The 21,306-nt window shown below is 42.6% G+C and overlaps 2 protein-coding genes across 3 annotated transcripts in view; one reads left to right on the forward strand and one right to left on the reverse strand.

Annotated features, from left to right (window-relative positions):
* Positions 1 to 11,566, forward strand: part of SDCBP (syndecan binding protein) — a 32,873-nt gene extending 21,307 nt beyond the window's left edge. The window contains exons 3-9 of one of the 2 annotated variants that reach the window (XM_061123353.1): positions 1,468 to 1,546; positions 2,877 to 2,986; positions 5,611 to 5,772; positions 7,333 to 7,508; positions 8,737 to 8,908; positions 9,603 to 9,694; positions 10,452 to 11,566. In XM_061123353.1, coding sequence (XP_060979336.1) covers positions 1,468 to 1,546; positions 2,877 to 2,986; positions 5,611 to 5,772; positions 7,333 to 7,508; positions 8,737 to 8,908; positions 9,603 to 9,694; positions 10,452 to 10,506 — 846 coding nt within the window. In that variant the 3' untranslated portion in view covers positions 10,507 to 11,566. The remainder of the gene's footprint in view (positions 1 to 1,467; positions 1,547 to 2,876; positions 2,987 to 5,610; positions 5,773 to 7,332; positions 7,509 to 8,736; positions 8,909 to 9,602; positions 9,695 to 10,451) is intronic. The other variant, XM_061123354.1, reaches the window with a different exon arrangement.
* Positions 11,567 to 12,083: 517 nt separating this feature from the next.
* The window catches only part of NSMAF (neutral sphingomyelinase activation associated factor), a 61,934-nt gene continuing 52,711 nt past the window's right edge, over positions 12,084 to 21,306 (reverse strand). Inside the window, exons 23-31 of the mRNA XM_061123352.1 lie at positions 21,155 to 21,213; positions 18,642 to 18,709; positions 17,757 to 17,824; positions 17,042 to 17,165; positions 15,856 to 15,939; positions 14,884 to 15,034; positions 14,185 to 14,287; positions 13,956 to 14,065; positions 12,084 to 12,752 (exon numbers count right to left, since the gene is read on the reverse strand). Coding sequence (XP_060979335.1) covers positions 12,658 to 12,752; positions 13,956 to 14,065; positions 14,185 to 14,287; positions 14,884 to 15,034; positions 15,856 to 15,939; positions 17,042 to 17,165; positions 17,757 to 17,824; positions 18,642 to 18,709; positions 21,155 to 21,213 — 862 coding nt within the window. The 3' untranslated portion in view covers positions 12,084 to 12,657. The remainder of the gene's footprint in view (positions 12,753 to 13,955; positions 14,066 to 14,184; positions 14,288 to 14,883; positions 15,035 to 15,855; positions 15,940 to 17,041; positions 17,166 to 17,756; positions 17,825 to 18,641; positions 18,710 to 21,154; positions 21,214 to 21,306) is intronic.

Raw genomic sequence — 21,306 nt, forward strand, 5'->3', positions numbered from 1 at the left:
GACCTGCCTCCTGAGAAATCTCTATGCCAGTCAAGAAGCAACAGTTAGAACTGGACATGGAATAAGAGACTGGTTCCAAATCGAGAAAGGAGTACGGCAAAACTGTATATTGTCACCCTGCTTATTTAACTTATATGCAGAGTACATCATGAGAAATACTGGACTGGATGAAGCACAAGCTGGAATCAAGATTGCCGGGAGAAATATCAATAACCTCAGACATGCAGATGATACCACCCTTATGGCAGAAAGTGAAGAGGAACTAAAAAGCCCCTTGATGAAAGTGAAAGTTGGCTTAAACTCAACATTCAGAAAACTGAGATCATGGCACCTGGTCCCATCACTTCATGCCAAATAGATGGGGAAACAATGGAAACCATGACAGATTTTATTTTGGGGGGCTCCAAAATCACTGCAGATGGTGACTGTAGCCTTAAAAGACACTTGCTCCTGGGAAGAAAAGCTATGACTAACTTATACAGCATATTAAAAAGCAGAGATATTACTTTGCCAACAAAAATCCATCTAGTCAAAGCTATGGTTTTTCCAGTAGTCATGTATGGATGTGAGAGTTGGAATATAAAGAGAGCTGAGTACCAAAGAATTGATGCTTTTGAACTGTGGTGTTGGAGAAGACTCTTGAGAGTCCCTTGGACAGCAAGGAGACCAAATCAGTCCATCCTAAAGAAAATTAGTTCTGAATATTCATTGGAAGGACTGATGTTGAAGCTGAAACTCCAATACTTTGGCCATCTGATGCGAAGAACTGACTCATTGGAACAGACCCTGGTGCTAGGAAGTATTGAAGGCAGGAGGAGAAGGGGGCGACAGAGGATGAGATGGTTGGATGGCATCACCGACTCTTTGGACATGAGTTTGAGTAAGCTCCTGGAGTTGGTGATGGACAGGGAAGCCTAGTGTGCTGCAGTCCATGGTGTTGCAAAGAGTTGGACACAACTGAGCGACTGAATTGACTGACTGAACACCTCCTTCCTTATACTTGGTAAAACGTAGATAAACATTTCATTGGGATATGCTGAAATGGCAAAATAAATATTAGCAACTTAAGTATTTAAATTTTTAGGTGTTCTCCTGATGTATACTTACGTAAATATGGTTAAGCTGTTTTCTTTAGGTAAAGAAGGTACTTTCACTTAGACTAATTAAAGTGTAACTGTCATTTCATAATACATTGTGAAAGTATTTGCAGTAGCACTATGAAATATTGGTTATATGTAGAATGGTGCTTAGTCTAGTTTTTAATAGTGTTAAATATTTATAATTTATTTTTGATTTGTGGATTTTCTTTGAAAATATATTGCTAAAGTGTTTGAAATTAGAATTTCTTATATAAAAGTAAAGGGTTTTAGGTGTTTTCATTTTTGAAATTACTGGATTTAAGTTATATGAGAAGTTTAAGTGAGTCGCTATAGAGTGTTATTAGAATTTTCTTTTCTTCTATTTCAGGCTCAGACTGCCTTTTCTGCAAACCCTGCCAACCCAGCGATTTTATCTGAAGCCTCTGCTCCCATCTCGCAAGATGGAAGTAGGTTTATTATTTGGGTTCCTTCTCCTTGAACAGAGATACTTGTTAAGCCTTCTTTTACTGAAATAGAGAATCCAGGAGATATATATATATATATATATATATATATATATATGTTTTTTTTTTTTAACTTACACAGCATTAAATTGGCTGTTAAAGCTCTAGTAGTAAGAAGATAAAAATGTTTATTTCAAAACAACCCTTTAATCAAGAAAGTGAACTGTGACTGTGAAAGTATTTTTTATGACTTAATGAAAATTGTTACTTAAATTTCACCCTTTGCAAGTCCTTCACGTAGGAGGGATTCATTTATGAAAAGATGTAACTCACTGAACTGTCCTCTGTCTTTCCAGGGCTGTGGGGATTGATGGCGTTCTCCTTTGGGGGAGCTTCCCAAATCCTGGAGTCTCTACCCTGACTCCATATCCTTCTCCCTGGTCCCTTTTCCTTCTAAATTCATAGGAATTCAGGACAGAACTCTTAAATATGACTTCAGATACGAAAGGTGTGGCAGTCTCGATGGGAGGAGAATTGGGGGAGAGTGGATGCGTGTATGTGTATGGCCAAGTCCCCTTGCTGTCCACCTGCAACTACTACAACATTGTTAATCAGCTCTACTCCAGTAGAAAATGAAAAAAAATTTTTTAAAAACATACAAGAGGAGTGTTAAATAGGTTTTTATGGCCTGTCATCACATTGTTTCTTTTAGAAAATCCATAAATCACATAAAGAGCTTTCGTAAATGGTATCTAACTCTACTGTTCAGTTAAGTACTGTTAATATTTAAATGTACTGTTTCAAAGATTTCATTGCTGTGTATTCTTAAAGTGATAGAACACTAAATAAATTTATAAGCTTTGATTTTTTTTTACACAGTTCATTTTTTTTTTTAATAGAAGAATCATTTTATAGCTGTGTTTACTGAATGAATTAAAATGTAGCTGATTTGAAGTGTACATTTTGGTCAGTTGTTCTTAAGTGGAGAATCAGTGGTATGGGTAGAAAATTCCTAATAGGTTTAAGAGAAAGAAAAGGCAAGATAACTTGGAAAAATTTTTTCTAGTCTTGAGTATTTAGAAGTCTGAGGTTTCAGTTAAAATGTCTTCATACTTTCACTTTTATTTTTGTTTTCCATTTCTAATTATCATTACAGAAAAAGGGGTTTTCCAGATTACTAATATAAATTCATCCTAGATTTTATAAAATTAATGTGATTTTTTAATTTTTTAAAATTTTTTTAGTGATTTTTTAAATACAAGTAAAAGTCCATAATAACAATGGTTTTTTAAAATGTTCTAGTAATTTTTTCTCTCTACTCATTCATTATTAGATCTCTATCCTAAGCTATATCCGGAGCTCTCTCAGTACATGGGCCTGAGTTTAAATGAAGAAGAAATACGTGCAAATATGGCCTTGGTCCCTGGAGCACCAAGTCAGGGGGTATGTGTAATATAATTCATTCTGAATTATATAAAATCATACTTTACACAGATATAAGCTAACTTGTCTTTGTGGCAAACTCACAAATTTATAGCCTTAGCATTGATCTCTTCTTAGGATTGCCTTCTAGGTATTGCTTTTTACACAGTCTACTTCCTTCTGTGCTGTTACCACTTTTCTAATTTATTAGGAGTTAAAGATTCAGTTGCCTTTAACTGGTTCATTCTCTTTTGTCTTCTGCATTTAGTTATAGACCTAGTGATTCTGCTTCTGCCATGTTTCTTATATTCATGTTATTCTTTGTAGTCCTGCTATAGCCCCATCCATGTGTTTCTACCTCTAACCTAGATTGTTACAGTTGTCTCTTTCTTCAGTAACTCCTCCACTAACTTATATCAATGAATACTGAGCTACTGCTAACTTTATCATTCTCAAATTCAGGTCTGTTACCACTTTTTTGCTCATAATCGTTTTAAGTTTAAAGCTTCTTATAGTTTGACCCCAAATTCCTGGCTTAAATATAGTGTGTCTCAGCCTTTTGTTAAGATTATTTCTGTAAGACTATAATCCCTCATAGTACTTGTCGTAGGTAAATGCATAACTTCATGAAGCCAGCCTTTATGTCTCTGTTGTTGCCATTACCCGCATGCTTAATACAGTACCTGGCTTTCTATTTATTCACCAAATATTTATTGAAAACTTGCTTACATCAGTCAGGGTCCAGTTGGGACAATAGAAATCACCCTAGATTTTTTTTAACAGAGATAGCAAGAAATCAGAGAGGTTGAAGAATTGAAAAAAGCAAAAGTGGAACACAGAAAGTAGCTGCTTCTCCTAGAACGGGGGCACACAGGGTGGGGTTATAGTTCTGAGCCGACTCTGTTGGTGGAAGAGCCCTGTGCGCTGCTCCTCGGGAGCGGGCTGTGACGGGTGCTGTTCCGGGAGTGTCTGGGGACTGGAGTCACCTGCTGGCCGCAGCAGGGAGGGCTGGCCCCAGGCAGTGCTGGCAGGAGCAGGAGGCAGAGAGGAAGGGGCAGGCACTGGCACCTCCTCCCCGTGCGGGGTCCTGGCAGAAGAGGGCTCGGCACACGGGGTCTGGGAGGGCAGACAGGGTGTGACGCTTGTTGTTGCCCCTCTTCAGTGCGTCCACAGGCTTCTTTCTTCATACAGCTGATGCTCAACGGATATTTTCTGGTAAGGGAACCATAGTAAGTACTTTCAGCTTTACTAGCTAGTGTGTGCAGAGACCGTGAAGGCTTTCAGGCAGAAATGAACTTGAGAGACCTGTGAGACAAGACCTAGGTGATGGGCAGATGAGACAGAACATGGTAGCAAATGCATTGGGGGGTTGGCATTGGAAGGGCTGTCAGGCCAGGTAGCCTATGGCCTTGTGGACAGGGTAAGGGGTTGGGGGTCTGAGTTGTGGGAATGATAGATACAATTGATTAGTTAAAAAAAGGGTCTCTGTGCTTGCTGTGTGGAGGACAAACAGAAGGGCAAGAGTAGACGGTGGTCATAGTTGCCCTTAGCAGGAGGGGGCAGTGGTCATGTGTTGGTCATATGGATCATAGTAAGAACACCGAGTAAACAGTTAACTGTACTTGCTGGAAAAAAATTCTTTTCCAAACATAATACTCCAAAGCTCCTCCCATTTGTCCTATATTCCAGCTAAACTCAATTCATTTGCCTCATTTTTTCTGTCCCATTGCCTGATTTCTATGTTTTTGTAGCTGTAATCATCGAATTTTTGTAATTCTTCAAAATTTGTATTTTCTGGTATTGTGCTTGATTTGTAGTATGGCTGTTTGCGTGTGTGTGGTGTCCTAGTGACTGAGATTCTGAACGGAGACATTCGCAGCCTGTGGCTGAGGTTTCTCATGGCTGCTCTGAGCATCACAGGTGTCAGACCAGAGCTTTTCATGACAGGTTCCAGTTAAGACGCCTTGGTAACAAATATGCTCTTCCCTCACTGTCTTTGGTAGAGAAAAGGGTCCACTTAAAACAATAAACTGATTTTGATCAAGAAAAAAAAATAAGGAATGTGAGGCCTGGTACCTAACGGAGTCCCTAGTACAGCTATTCTCCTCCATACAGTTGGTTAATCCACAGATGTTTACTAAAGGGACGAAGAATAACACTTGCCTTGTGTGTGTCAGCATTTGAATAACAGGTACTTTTAGTCCTCATAGTGGAGCTGTGAGGTAAGAAGTCTGCCTCTTTAATAAAAACTCTGAAAGGGGTACATTGTTGAAGATCAGGCCATATAAAAGAACCCTCAGGAAGATGCTGTATGAATTTCAAAAGTAAGGTACAGCCTTTATAAAGTTCAAGGATAATATATTTGAGTTGAAAACAAGCCAGGGTACACATAAAACAAATGCCAGAGAATTCATCGGGCAATAGAGAGTCATTAAGTCTGCTGGAGATGGTGTCTGGGGGGTAAGTTACCTGCAGAATTAGTTTTAAAAAACAAAACAGGGTAATTTTTGCAAAACTCAGATCTGAAGGAAATAATGGGCAGATTACATTTCAGGAAACCACAATAGAATATATTCAGTGATCACTTGGGGTTTTCTGTGGGCGAGTGTTTGCAAATACTGACGTGTTGCATGTGTCTCTGTCAGCAGTTGGTGGCGCGGCCTTCCAGCGTGAATTACATGGTGGCCCCTGTCACTGGTGGTGACCCTGGGATCCGCAGAGCGGAGATTAAGCAAGGGATCCGAGAAGTCATCTTGTGTAAGGATCAAGACGGGAAGATCGGGCTCAGGCTGAAATCCATAGACAACGTAAGTGCTTTCAGTACTCGTCTGGTTAGCTGTTAAGTGACCGTGTTATAATTTAAAATGTAAGTACTTCAGTGAATTGTAATGGTGCTCTCTGATCGGGAATACTTTTAATCTGCTTTTCTACGTGAGATGTACCCTGTTCTGAAGAGGCAGAGCTGGGACTTGAGCATTACCATGGATGAATTTTTTTTTGAGTCCTTTCTCTGGAATAAAGTTCACTAGTCTGCGTGTATTATAACATAGTTCACACAAGGAGAATGCTGGCATAGGGTAACATGTAGAAGTTAAGACTGGTAAGTGAGGGTCAGTGGTCTTGTTTATTTTTAAACTAAAAGAGGATCATATGACTTGTAATGTGGTTTTAGGTTTGTTATTTCCATCCTTGAATTTGAGTTTCATGGGGCATTTTCTAGGCAACAGTGACTTTCTAAAGTACATTGCTTTAGCTCTCACCTTACCAGATGGAAGAAACGAAACCTGGTTACTCTGTGGGGAAGCATTTAGGATTGCTAAGGAGGGGCTGAGTCTTTACCCTGATCTCTGGATTTCCGAGTTCTTTATTGGGCTTCTTTTCAGTCTTCGGTCTCATTAGCACAGCTCATCCAGCCTTTGCACACGGAAGATGTGGCGCCTGGCGGAAGATGTCTGAGGCCAGTCCCTGGCCCCGCCTGCCTCCCCAGAGGCTGAGGCCATTGCGTCCTTGCACACTTGCGGCTCGTGTGAGACCCAGCTCTGGGAAGCTCGCGCTTCACTGCCCTCTCTTCCTCCATCCTAGAGAGAGACCACACTCTCCCCAGCTCCACCCCTGCAGCAGTTGTCCTTGCAGTGGTTTGTCCAGTGGCCGAAGCTTGTGGGTGTGGCCACTCTGCTGGGTGCTGCCCTCAAGTGCAAGACGCGCGGCCCCGAATCTGAGGCAGCTCAGGAAGGAGAAGGGGTGCGACCTGTGGTTGCTTTCATCTCTTACCTGGCGAGTGCCTTTTATACTTGGCTTATTTATAGTGTTCAGCATCTGAGATTGAGTTTACATGGGTAAAAATATTCCGTTTTGTGTATTTACTCGTAGATTTTTAAGAACAGGGGTGGTATTCCGTGTGCCCACCTTTTTAGGCTGTTTAATAGTAGTGATTATGCATAATTTAGCAAGTGGCTAAAGGAATTCTTCAGCTCAAAAGGTAAAGTTCTGACCTTAACCTATTACTTTTTTTAAATGAAACTTCTAACACTTTACTGTCTTTCCCCCTAAATAATGATCAGTTACAGTAATACCTGTTTGGTATTCTGTCAGACTCATGGAACCTTGTATTTATTATAGTAATCTGACTTTATTTTCCTTAGTCTTTTTATTCCAAGGTGGAGGGGGTGATGGAAGTTGGTCAGGTGAGGTAGAAATTACCACTCAGATCTTACTGTTGCCTTGATAGCATTTTCAGTTTCCTTCCTGGGGGTAATGAAGCATACTCATATAATTTTTGTTTTTTTTAAAAAAAAATCACTAGAGTAACTGCCTAAACAGTTGGTTCCTGATTTTCCAGCACTTACTTAGTGATTTCCGTCCTCCAGGGTATATTTGTTCAGCTTGTCCAGGCCAATTCTCCGTCCTCCCTGGTGGGCCTGCGCTTTGGGGACCAGGTGCTGCAGATAAACGGCGAGAACTGTGCTGGCTGGAGCTCGGACCGCGCGCACAAGGTGCTCAAACAGGCTTTCGGAGAGAAGATCACCATGACCATCCGGGACAGGTGAGCTGACTAAACGCTGCGTGTGGACATTCAAACTAGTTTTCCATTTTCTTGGGGTTTTAAGATTCTGGAAATACAGCATTTTGTTGCAGAAAAATAATCAAATGCTATTGATTAGCTCTATACTCTTGCAGTTCTGTGTTGCTTTCTTACATAGTTTGACTTTGCAAAACCAGAATATTATTTTTAAATATACCTTATTTCAGAGCTTACAGAAATTTGTCCTTTGAGAAGTTCCTTTCCTGTCTTAATCCATTTCTCTGGAAAACAGAGGAGGTTAGAAAGGTAATAGCAACAGGTGTCTGGACCTTGCCCCCGGTTTCCTGCTCAGGGTGGATACATGGGGGCCTGCCGGTTCCCAAGCTCAGCCTGGCCTTCTGGGTGGGTGAGGCTCTAGTCCTCGGCGGGTACGTCATCTTCAGCTCGTTTATAATGGAACATTCAGTACCTGTACTGCGGACACCACCACCTTCTCGGCCATGCAGGGGTTGAGGGGCAGACCCTGTAACACATTTTTACCTTTGGCATTTTTGTTCATCTTGGTTCAACTGGCTTTTATCTACCTTTGTGTTTTCACTTTGAGCAATACATGGTAGGTATTGAGTAAACATTTTGCAGACACATGGCACTTTTGCTCTTATCTGAGCAAAGTTTCAAAAAGTAACTTGGATCACCAGGAAGACGTGACTGCTGTGAACTTTCTTCATGTGAAATTCGTATTTTGCATGAAACGTGTGCAGTAACGGGGTGTCAGTGCTGAGAGCAGCTGCCGTCTTTCTGAAGCTCCTCCCTTTCTAAGGGCCTGGGAGCTTCCATCTTACTGCTGCTGCAGCAGAAATACCTTTACAAAGTTTTCAAAATCAAGATATGAGAAGTATTGTAAAGGTTCTAAGTATTTCCTAAGAAAAATTAAGCTCCAGGAAATACTAAAAAGTTAATTCATTTTTAACAATGATTTTTGTTAAAACACAATGTTAATTTAAAGAAAAAACACATGATAAACTGCATGAAGCATTGTGTTAATTCTTTGCCACTTAAAAGAAGGAAATCTTGATTAGTTAGTCCAGCCATAATGGAGAGAATTTTTAAACTTTTACACAAGATGTACATACCAACTCAAATAGTTTTGAAATAATTTATGGTAACAGTATCCAGTACAGCATAATGGAAATCCACTGAAATGTTTACCTTGGAATTACAATTTTAATTGAAACTGTTACACTCACAGGCCCTTTGAACGGACAATTACCATGCATAAGGACAGTACTGGACACGTCGGCTTTGTTTTTAAAAATGGAAAAATCACATCCATTGTGAAAGACAGTTCTGCAGCTAGAAACGGTCTTCTCACGGAACATAACATCTGTGAGGTCAATGGACAGAACGTCATCGGACTGAAGGTCAGAGCAGAATTTACATCGTATTGTTTAGTTTTAGAAGTCTCTTTTTCATTTGCCTGTTTGGGTGGTGCTGTTATTGACCAAAATGGAGACATTCTTTCGGGTGCTGGCTGTGCACTCATGTTACCTCTGGAATTGTGGCCTCTGTGCTGGGGCTCAGGGTATGATCTCTGAAGCCCCTTGAACTAGAATTCTGTGGAGACCTGGGCAGTGAAGGTGTTGATGAGATTCTGAATGAATGGTTGCTGTTTTTTCCAATTGCTTTTTTCAGTCCAGGGGTTGTAGGAAATAAGTAATAGTTTATGGTTAAATTAGTACTTCATTTTTATGGTTTATGCCTTCTACAAATTCCTAAATAGAACTATTTTGAGGTTTAAAGGTTTTCATTAAGAATTAATGTTAGCAGAGGGAATGTGGTAATATTGTATATGGGGACAATTATTTAATCTCTAGAAAAAGAATGCTATGTTGGCTAATATATTCAATGTAGTTTACTTAATTTTGTTGCCACTGATGAAGTTGTGATTCTAATGAATGAATGAAAACTTGGTAAAGAAACTGGAAAAAATTTAAATACCAGGAGTCAGGATTTTAGAGACATTAGCAAAACCTCAGAACATATATATTTGTTTACCAAGAATAACTTAGTTTTAAATTTAATAAAGCCTCTCAGAATTTTCATTGTTTTCAACAGGACTCTCAAATCGCAGACATATTGTCCACAGCTGGAAATATAGTTACTATTACAATCATGCCTGCTTTTATCTTTGAACATATTATTAAACGGTAAGTAGAGAATTCTTTGACTTGATTCTGTGCTCATATGATTTCATAGAGGCTCTGTACTTCTTTAATTCTCAAGCTTCTCAAACCTTTGGTTCTTTAGTAGATGACATTGGCATTATTTAGAAATTTGAAGTATTTAAATTATTTACATTTTGGAAGTTCTCAGGAGTGAGGGCTGGAAGCTGAGAGAGAATAAAACAGGGGTGACTGGGGCTGTCTGCCCGGGAGCATCGTATGTTCTGTCCTGGCTCAGCCAGCACAGTCCTTTCAGTATCTACCGTGAATGTGGAAATGATATTTAAACATTAAAAAATGTAACTGCTGTAATGGAATTTTTGTTTACCCAGAAGCTGGAATAGAATGCAGCTAGCTCCTTCTGGGGGTTGTTGGGGGGAGAATTGTCAGGACTAATCCTTCAAGAGTTCACTTGTCTTACATCAGTGATAGCCTCCCCACCCACCCCAGAAAAACCACACACATTTCCCTGTAGTTCATAGCATTGTCTTTTTTAACCATTCAGCCTTAACATACAAGTATTCAAGGACTTAACCTGTATCTTACTGGCCAGGATAGATAGCTTATTTGCAATCCGCTAGATTACCTGAGACCCTTAGAGCTGAACTGATTAAAAAACCTGCCCCATTGCCACTTGATGCTAACAGTCCTGAGTTTGAATTAGAGTTTTCTTGAATCATTGTAGCAGTTTGGAAAAAAGAAACCCAACCCTCAGTATCTCATAAAAGTAACTGTCTTGTAGGATGGCGCCAAGCATTATGAAAAGCTTGATGGATCACACCATTCCTGAGGTTTAGAAGTCACGGCACACTGGAAACTTGCCAGAAGTTCTCCTGTTTACGTCTTGGGCAACTGACCTTTCTATTATGCACATGAAGCTTTCTAGGAGCCAGCGAGCATATGCTGCATGAGGACTTCTGTCTTACAGTAGGGCTGGGAATCTTACTGTTCGATCCAGTATATCTTGTTCAGACATCAAGATAGTTGTAGCCTTAACCCTGGTTTTACAGTTGAAAAGACTTTCACAGACTAGTTTCTTTTCTGGAAACCTGATGCTTTTGCAAGCCTTGTGAGTAGGATGACTGCTACAGGCTCAGCTCTGTTAGAACCATCACCTTCACCTTGATATCGAGCAGTGCTTTAGTTCTGTGCTGTATTTGCATTTTTACTGGGTCACCATAGTGCATTTAGAATTACTTTTCTTCAGTTCTGTGTGTAATACCAGCTTAGTAACACTGGTTTCATTCCATGTAAGCATTATTAGACAGTGTGTGTAGCTGCAAGAGACTTATCGATTGTCATTACATTTTATCTACCTTCACTTAATACGCTTGAACTGTCGCCTTAACTAAGTTAAGCATCTAGAATAAAAGCCAAAATGTAACAATTGCTGCCTTTCTAAACCCAGACGCAGTTCTGCATTCACCTGAGATGTACACTAGCCCCGTGCCGTCTGACAGTACATCCCGAGCTAGCACAGCTGCTGACTTGCATTTGAGATTTTCTAGTCCTTCCTTGTGTAGTGGGAACTTCTTTCTTCTAAAAGTAACTGATATCACTTTTTGAGAAATGAAGCACTATATATTAAATGTAAAATTTCTTGTACTAAATAGAATGAACCTTGACTCCTCCTTTCATGTGTAGATTAAGTGGGCTAAGGCCTGATTGTGGCATTTACACCGTATGTAACCTCGCTGCCCCGCGAAGGTCTCAGGACACTGTCCTGGTCTTGTGTTCCATTTCCTGCCTCCTCCCTGCTCACAGAATGACACGTTTTCCTGATTTTTTTCTCTCTCTTTGGCTTATGCCTACTCTATTTTAATTAAAAATGTATAAATAAAGTTAAGTTCTAGTCTGTCTGTTATTGCATCATTTGAAAATGTCAGGCTTGTAGGAGAGTCCTCTCCCAGAGTGGCCAACACCCAGGAGCCTGGGACAAGCCCTCTGTGCTGAGAGGCCTTGAGTGCCCAGAGAAGAACCTTCAGCCTGGAAGCCCAGACACGCTGGAGGCCGAGTAGCAGGGCCTCGACAAGCCTACTGATTCTCCTGGCAACACCCAAGCCATGTTTTAACGTTCAGGATACACCAGCGGTTTTTAAATAACAGAAAAATCTTACCTCACATGCATTCTGTCGTTCAGAGGTTGAGTAAAAAATAATCAGTGCTACTGATTCATGGCTTACCTTGTGTAGAATTCAGAAAAGCCAACCAATTCAGGTTTTTCAGTGATGTTCCTCCTCATTATCTGTCTGTACTTGGCTCTGAAGATAGTTCCAGAAGTACAGGGTTACACAGTACTAAGGATGGTTTTCTAGAAGGATCAACATTTGAAGTACCTATAGTTTGTGCTAAGTCATTTAAATAAGAAAAAGAATTTCATTACAGAAAAATATTTTTAATGTCATAGAAAAGATGAGCATTTAACAGCCATAATGAAATAAACCGTTCCTATACACAGTAAACTGTTATAAGAACTGCTAATCCTTGCCCAGGTTCTCAGAATCTGGAGCCAGCAGGTTATAGAAAGTGACCACTCCATGAAAACACACATCCCCAGTCCAGCGGGCATGCCGCAAGTAACTTGACAACAGCGGAGAATACTCAGGTTTTCTTGTGAAGTCCTTAAACTGTTCAGTGCTTTCGGGAGGTTAGCTGGTTATCTTTCAGCTGTTCTCTTCACCCAGACTCGCCTTCTGATCGTCAGCATCCTGGGACAACTGCCTGCCTCACAGATGTTCACTCCCCAAATCTCCCACATCTTCGTCCGCCTTAGAGGATGACAACTAACAGCTTTCAATGAAGTCACCATGATTTATAAAGTCTAAAACCACAAATCTCTCATGTGGTGAAACTTGTAATTACTATAATTGCACATTTACCAATTCGTTTAAAAGTTTGGTTTAAAAGTACGTTTAAATAGAGTTCAAAAATATTTGAGGAAAAGGCACTTAATACTGCAACTTCCAGAACATGATTTGTCTGTCTTCCCCTCCTGTGATGACAGTGCTACACTGTTCGTTCATCCACATACATGTCACGGCACCTGCAAGGAGAGACGGGGTTAGGGGTGAGCACCACATCATCTTGTCCTGTGAAACAATCTTTGCCTGAGCTCAAGTGCTTAGAACAAGGAACTTGGGAAGACTAGGAAACCATGTAGATGTAAAGCCACAGCTAAAACAACTGGGAATCACAGATGTGTAACAATACAAATATTACACCTGCAACAAGTTAGGAATCAGATGAGAGGGACAAGTGGGGAACTGGTGTGGGTGCTGATTTCCATTTCTATCAGGAGTCAAAATGTTACTTAATGCTAGTGAGTGGAGGAAGGCAGGCACAGACCTCACTTGAATGTACAATGTTGAGAAGAAATAACCACACACAACAGTGACAGTGGGAAGAGGGAGAAGGTGGGCTGTCAATAGTTACTTGTAACCATCGGCACAAGAATGAACTCTCCTCCAAATGCTCAAAGGGAAAACGTGCAAATGTAAGAAAACTAAGAAACCAACGGGCAGAAGGACATAGACATACACAACACATCCTTGGATAATAGACACACCAGGTCACCAGCTGGAGAAGTCCTCCAAGGAGGGGACCTGGGAGGTTGAAATCAGTGGGAGCAAGACTGTTTTTTCTGTAATTTATTATTATTTTTTTTATGACAAGGCCTGCAGGATCTTAGTTCCTAGACCAGGGATTGAACCTGTGCCCCATGTGGCAAAAGCACTGAGCCCTAACCACTGGACACCAGGGAAGTTGCCTGTTTTTTAAAAACTTATTTGGGTCTTAGTTGCAGCATGTGGAATCTAATCCCCTGACCAGGAATCGAGCCTGGGCCCCCCTGCACTGGGAACGCAGAGTTTTAGCCACTGAACCACCAAGAAAGTTGCTTTTATATATATATATATTTATTTATATATATAAATATATGTATCTATATATATATAAAACAATAAAAACTCTATGCATGTGTTAAAGAAATCTACACCTTTTACTTTTTTTTCTATTTAGAAGTTAATGTAAAAACTTTCCATTTTGGAGTCAAATGTCTGCCAACATAGATCTAAATCCTGAAAGAACAAATAGATTGAGGTGGCCAGTCTGGCCAGGATCTGGAGGGGAACGTTCACAGCACAGAGGCCCCAGGGGCTTGTGCCTGAGAAGAGCGTGTCCACTGGTGGGAAAAGGTGCTGGAGCACGTGGGGAGAAGAGGCAGGTCAGCAGCAGACACCGTCATTACCCGTGTGGCCCTGGATCCTCTTGCTGACCCTTCCCCCGAGGAGGTCCCAGACGAGCAGCTCCCCAGACTGACTCCCGGATACAACGGAGTTTCCATCCCAGAGAAAGCACCTGCAAGGAGGATTTGGAAGTCATCCCTCGTCAGGAAGGAAGGACGGGCTAGAGCAGGCCCAGTGTGGTGACTGCGAGCCTATCTATAAACGTCTTCATCGGGAGTAACCCGGGAGTACCTCTGGGGCTCGTCCGCAGTCAGGGAAGAGATGAGCATTCCCGTCTGCACGTCGATGACATTCAGATGGCTGTCGGCTCCTGTGCTCAGGATGTGGCGACTGTCTGCAACGCGGGGCGGGACAGGGTGCAGGTTACGGCTTTAAATCATCTGAGATTTCATTTCTGAGTCCAGGAGCCCAATAATGTTCATGTGAGCCATTTGTTATATTAACCAGTGAGGACTATCCTCTCTGTGAAAGGCTTCTGTTTTTAAGGCACTGGGCTGATGACCCTAATTTCTCCAGTGACTTGAGCAATTAAGAAAAATATCCGATACAGCTTTTCTAATAGGTACACATGCCATATGCACTGTGTTCTCCCACAAAGCAGCCTTAACCCACAGGCAAAACCCCTTTTATCAGCAAGTAGCATTTTTGTCATTTAGTTGCTCAGTCATGTCTAACTATTTGTGACCCCATGGACTGTAGCCCACCGGGCTTCTCTGCCCATGGGATTGTCCAGGCAAGAATACTGGAGTGGGTTGCCATTTCCTTCTCCAGGGGAATCTTCCTGACCCAGGGATCAAACCTGCATCTCCTGCATTGGCAGGCTGATTCTTTACCACTGAGCCTCCTGGAAAACTGTTTTTACATTCTTATTTATTTCAAAATAATAATTACAGCTCTCCTGGTATCATCTGTATTAAAAAAGGATGCTACCTGGGCTGAAAGCAGTGTCGCCTACAGTCCCCTCATGACATGGAATCTGGTGTAACAGGGTGGCTGTGGTGAGGTCCCAGATGTTCACTGTGCCTTCCTTGGTGCCTGAGGCCAGCAGTGTGCCAGCAGTGTTCAAACTGATCGTATCCACCTGGAGAAGGAAGCACATGCAGTATTCCGTCAGAACCACGGTCATGAAGCTGTTTCTCAGCCCATTCTTTCAGGACCACCTGTTGAGCGATGGTTCATTTACAAGTGAAATCTTCATAGGCCAGTGACTACAATGAAGTGTTACTGGAAAATGCTGTTTTGACAGAACCTAAAATTGACGGACTCAGAATAGTGACTCCATGCATGAAAGTGGCAGGGCATGCCAGGCTGCCTGAAGCACAGGGGCTCCGTGAGGATGTGGGGGGTTTGGGGGAACTGGGGGATCTCAAGGTTGGCTACACTACATCCTGTATAAATATTCCTCAACCTTGGTTATTCTGCTGACCGTGAAGATCAGGCCACAGTTCACAGCCTAGAGGGAAGACAATACCACAGGCCACAGCGCCAGATGCAGCCGTGACCGCGAGGAGACAGACTGAGCAAAGAGGAAGCGGTGCCAGCTGAGTTCTGCCCCCGCTGCGAGCACCGGGCCGTGTAGACATGTCGGTGTCCTCACCCTAGACAGAGAGCCCCTTCCACCTAAGGCGTCAGAAAACACATCCAGTTGCCCAAATAGTTTGAGGGTACCCAGATATTCAATGTCATGCTCGGAAACTGGTCTTGTGGAAATGTGGCTGGAGGGCAGTCAATTCTCAAACAGCAAAATAGGGGAAAAACAGGCACAGTGGACTTGGAAACCCAAAGGGTCAACTTGAAGAACTGAGAGTTAGCCCCCACGCTCTCCTCCAATGACCAAAATAAAAGATGATCAAGCCAAGAACCCACTTCCCCCGGTGGTTTCCGCTGGGCGCTGGTACTCACGCTGACGTCATGCTCTAGCTCCGCCAGCAGCTCAAAGTGCTGTTTCCTGGCACACGGCATCTCCGCGGGGACCCCGGACCACACCTGGGATGGAACACATTGCAGAACCCTTCCTTTAAGAGCACTGCTAACACGTGCGGCAAACACTCTCCTGACTGAGCAGACCAACTCCCACGTAACAGCTCCCACCAAAGTGAAGCGTCCTAAGGCTGTTCCTCTGCCCTGTGCCTGCACTCTTAATCCTGCCACTCGTGCTTCCTAAGGGTCTGCTGTGCCCGGGTCTGCTCCACCCCTTGCACTTACTGTTGTGACTTAGGTACTCTATGAACTAAAATTGAAGTGCAGAAGTGTAGTCATGTCCATTAAGGTTTTGAGTGCTCAGTCGTGTCTGACTCTGCAACCCCATGGACAGCAGCCCACCAGTCTCCTCTGTCCATGGGATTCTCCAGGCAAGAACACTGGAGTGGGTTGCCATTCCCTTCTCCAGGGGATCTTCTCGACCCAGGGATCGAACCCACATCTCTTATGTCTCTTGCATTGGCAGGTGTATTCTTTACCACAAGCACCACCTGGGAAGCCCCATTAAGGTTTTGAGAAACCTCAAAAAGGCAAGTTGCCAAAAAAATTTACTGACATTACACGTAGGTAAGAAAATTTACCAACAAGAGTGCCCCCTCTGGGGGAAGCAGAAATGATGAAAAACTTGAAGGAATTCCAATGGTTTTAGGTTCTTGCTTTCTGTTTACATAAAAACTAGAAACCAAGGATGATGAATGCTGCTGTGGTTCATGCAGCAAAGTTGTGCAAGATTTCAGAGAAAAGACCAAGTGTGGTCCTGCCTCAGTAATGATGAAGGAGTGTGTCTGCAGTTTTCAACGATTCTCCACTTATTTTGATATTTTCTGATTAACTGGTCAACTGCTAGTTCCACAGCTGCATGAGCTCAGATGGGCCGCTGCGTGTTTCTCGAATGAATCACTCGACCCCCAGTGTAGCACAAAGGGCAAGCTCAGGAAAACATCTTCCCATACTGCACACTAAGGTAATAACCTCCCGTATCCTTCCACATCACTCACACTTTATGAGAAACAGTGACAAAGTGACTGAACACATCAACAGCAGGGAGTTGAATGGCTTATACTATTTGTATTATCCAAACATTTTAATCTAGAAATTATATATAAACCTTCACAGTAGAGTCCCACGATGCAGAATACAGCCTGTTGTCATGCCAACAGATCTTACTAACAGCATCATCATGTCCCATTAATGTGTCCTGGCGTCTTCCAAATGCTATGGAATAAAAATAGCTAAAAGATAATGAGAACTATTAAGACAGCATTCCAGCTCAATGTTAAGATTCTTAAATACATTTTCAAGAAGCATTAGATTGTTTAATTCTATGCTAACTAAGGCCCACTGGAATTACAAATCATTTGTTCTCATGTTATCAAACCAAACACTTAAAATGTGAATTTAAAACTAGAAATTTCTAGGTCTGGCTCATCTGTGTTTTCACCTCAATTTAAAAACTTAAGAGAAAGATAGAATCCAACTGGAGAAATTATTAGATTCAAATAATGTCTGACTCTTTTGTGACCCCTTAGACTATATCACACCAGACTCCTCTGTCCATGGGATTTCCCAGGCAAGAATACTGGAGTGGGCTGCCATTTCCTTCTCCAGGGGATCTTCCTGGACCAGGGATCTAACTCACGTCTCCTGCATTGCAGGCAGATTCTTAACCACTGAGCTGCCAAATAATCACATTCAAATCCAACCATCCTCATCTGTTCCCTTTTCCTTTTGAAAACAGTGAGGGAGTCGGTGCTCTCCTCCCTCAGGTCCACATAGGGAGCTACGCGGCGTGAGAGTTAGGGAGGGGGCCCGCAGATACATACACATTATTATCCCAGGAAGAGCTTATGACAGTGGCGTCTCCTGGTAAAAGTAAACAGGATGATAAAGCCTGAAATACAAGTGACTCACCATTAATAATTTACAAAAATTAAATGACTCTTTAATGTGGTAAAACTATCTGACAAGTTTCCCCCCAAATTAATCCCCAATTCTGGTTATGTTGGCCTTCCTCATATTCATGAAATTTCTCTTCATCTGGCTAATTCCAGATGAATTAGCTAATTCCTCCCAATTGTAGAAAAGTGAAAGTGTGTCAAGTGCGCAAGGACTTAGTGTGACAATTCGCAGGGGGTCCAGGCACCCTCACTGCCCTGGGCTGAGGAACTCCTACTTATATCAGAGTGGGGTGGGTGCAGGTAGGGACTGTCTTCAAGAATCCAAACACCCACTCTGGGTTACAGACTCAGGTGGGGAAGGAAAACTTCCAAAATCTTCAGGGAATTTCAAAATCTTTCGGATGCTTTACGTCAACAATAAAATGTGTTTTTTCCCCAAAGAACTGACTTTCTAGTATTAGATATCTTATCAACTTAGAAATGCATTAAAAGTTATATAAGTGGCACATATACATTTAGTCTGACAGTTCCAAAAAAGGCACCATCTGTTGAGAATTCTACTGGATAGCAATGAAAGCTTTCTAGGCTACAAATAAAACCAAAATAACATGAGAAAGAGGTAACCTGAAAAAATTTCTGATTTAATTTACAAGGAATCTACCTAAGGCATTCTGTAGCTACCACACAGAAATAAACCCGATTATCTGGGAAGGAACAAATGTCACGTGTGTGTGTGTGTGTGTATAAAACAAACTGCTCCATGAATTTCCACCATAACGCTGATGCAAAATGAAAATGAACTCAACTCACCATATTTGAGAATGATATGCTTCTCTGTAGCATCCTGGATTCTTTGGAAAACATCTTCAAGGTGGAATCTAATTTAACAACAACAACAACAAATGCATCAGAAAGGTTTCCTGACCCTTAGACATGACCAGCACATGCTGAGGTAATGGGCAAGGTGACCAAGGGCTGGGTCCCCCACGAGGACTCCCCAGTCTGTGAAGTTCTATGACCTATGGTGCCATGACAAGGTCAACTGAGAGCTATGACCAAAGGCAGAGTTAAACCTAATAACTGATAAGACTCTAAAGTTACACATGAGGAAAAGAGAAATTGTAATATTAAAACCAAAAGATCCTGGCAATGTAAGGATTTTTTTTTTTTTTAAGTAGCCACATTATAGTGTGATATACGTGTACTGCAGGCTTCCTGGGCGGCTCAGTGGTAAAGAATCTGCTTGCCAATCCAGGAGACCCCAGTTTGATCCCTGAGTTGGGGAAGATCCTATGGAGGAGGAAATGGCAACCCACTCCAGTATTCTTGTCTGTAGAATTTCATGGACAGAAGAGTCTGGCAGGCTACAGTCCATGGGGTCACAAGGAGTCAGACATGACTGACCGACTATACAGCAACCCTAGTGCTGCATTAGCATTTATGGAAGAGAGACACTAACTTTCTAAATAACAAACTGGGGATTAAAATGTCCAAGCTTTTTAATTCTCTTGCCTAACAGAAGCTTTAGAAGTGCATCACGGTGACCTCTTAAATAAGACTGCAAAATTGCTATGTGCTCCAAACACCCATATTTGAAATATGCAACAATATGTTTCCTAATTTGAAAACATACAACATGATAAATAAAAGGTGAGATGAGTTTTAAATCATTTCTTCTTTATAGTACAATCTAATATTTCGACCTACTTTTTGCCAACACCAACATGCAGAAGTGTACTGGGGTGTCAGACAGAAAACTGTCAGCAGCCTGGCATGTAAAGATATTTTCTCAACATCAGAGGATCCCGCTTGTACTGGGGATGACCATGCCAGAGGCTGCTGCAAGCGGGTCTCCCAGATGATGGGATCGCCCGTGGGGTCACCCACACCCCTGGACACACACTGCACCTCTGAGGAAGAACTGCAACCACGGGGTGACCATCAGGGTACATGTAAGTCAGTAATACATGTGGAAATATAAATGCACACAGATCAGCAATATAAGCTATTAACAGTGAAGAAACAAACAGAAAATAACAAAAGCTTTTGATTAAAAAGAATGTTGGCAGGTTCACAAAGAAGCCATAGGCTTCATAAGCCTCAGAGGTTTAAAGCCTTGATGCCTGTAAAACTCACGGTTTACAAGGTCAGACAAGTACAGGGAACCGAAGGATTTAACAAACAAACCCAGCTAAGAACGCAGGCTTTGCTAAAAGATAAGGGTCTTGTCTGGTGTGATGACGGCAGACCTGGGGGGGGCGGGAACCCTGGCAGAGCATGCCGACTTCCTCCCATCAGCACCGCCGTTGGGCTGCCCCCAGCGTGGCCCGTGTGCGCACTGCACATGTACGCCCTCTGGTCCACCATGGGATTCTTTTCTGGGCTTTGTGGAAATTCTATTTTATGAAACCCAAGGTCGTATCTGACAGAGAAAGGAATGACACGCCGAGGAATGAAAGCCAAGGTCCCACGATCTGAGACCAGCAGCTCTGACCTACTGGAGCGGTGTGGCCACACAGCATCTGGCCTCAGCTTAATGGACAAAAACCAGAATTTCCTACGATGAAGACTGAAGCACAGGCAGGCGGTCACTTACAGCGATGAGCTCTGTCCAAACCAGGTGTCTCAAAGTCCATGCGGGGCAGCCAAGCTCCTCCCCGCTCACCTCCTAGCCCTCCTGAGCACCTGGCACAACTCATGGGACACGGACGAGATGCGCCTCGGTTAACGGCATGTCGTGTAGACTGCCAGGAAAAGCAATGCTGTGGCTAGCAGGAAAAGCCCGAGGCTGAGCTCCTTCTTAGGATGAAAACAGCCAAGTTCTACTGTGTCATTGAGATACAGTTACAAGACTATCAGCCAGCCAGTGCAGGACTTCTGCAGGATTTTGACAATGTACAAGCACATTAACGGTGTATGAATTAGATTTCTGAACTCAACCCTACAATCAACACCTAATCAGAAAATCTAATTCATACACGAGATACCGAGTGACAGAAGTGGAAACCACAACAGCCCGTCTGCCTCCCCACACGCAGCTGTGCTGCCCCGGTCAAGCCCTCGCCCCCCAGGGAGGGACAGGCCCACCACACACTCTTGCGGCCCCACCTCTTAAAATTCTAGGAACCTTATCAGCAATAGAAAGGCATTTGCCACTGTTGCTTTTGGCAAATTAACAATGAAATTTTATGTATCATACCACAAACTAACGGCCCAGAATTTTACGTGCAGGTGACACGGCAGGTGCGGTCCTGGACTGAGAGACGGGACACTTGGACGCTTCGTGACTCAAGAGAACCCACCTTTCGGGTAGGCAAACACACCTTGTGAGGTTGTGAAGATGGACGAGCCGTTGCGGGACACGGCTATTCCAGTGACGGCCCTGTCGGAAAACAAAGCGTCGTGAATCACCATCAACCAAGTGCTTGGATGCCAGCCTCCTGCAAGGCCCCGATTTGAGTCCAAATTCCTATGA

The sequence above is a fragment of the Dama dama genome, chromosome 21 (assembly GCF_033118175.1).
Source record: "Dama dama isolate Ldn47 chromosome 21, ASM3311817v1, whole genome shotgun sequence".
Classification (NCBI taxonomy): Eukaryota; Metazoa; Chordata; class Mammalia; order Artiodactyla; family Cervidae; genus Dama; species Dama dama.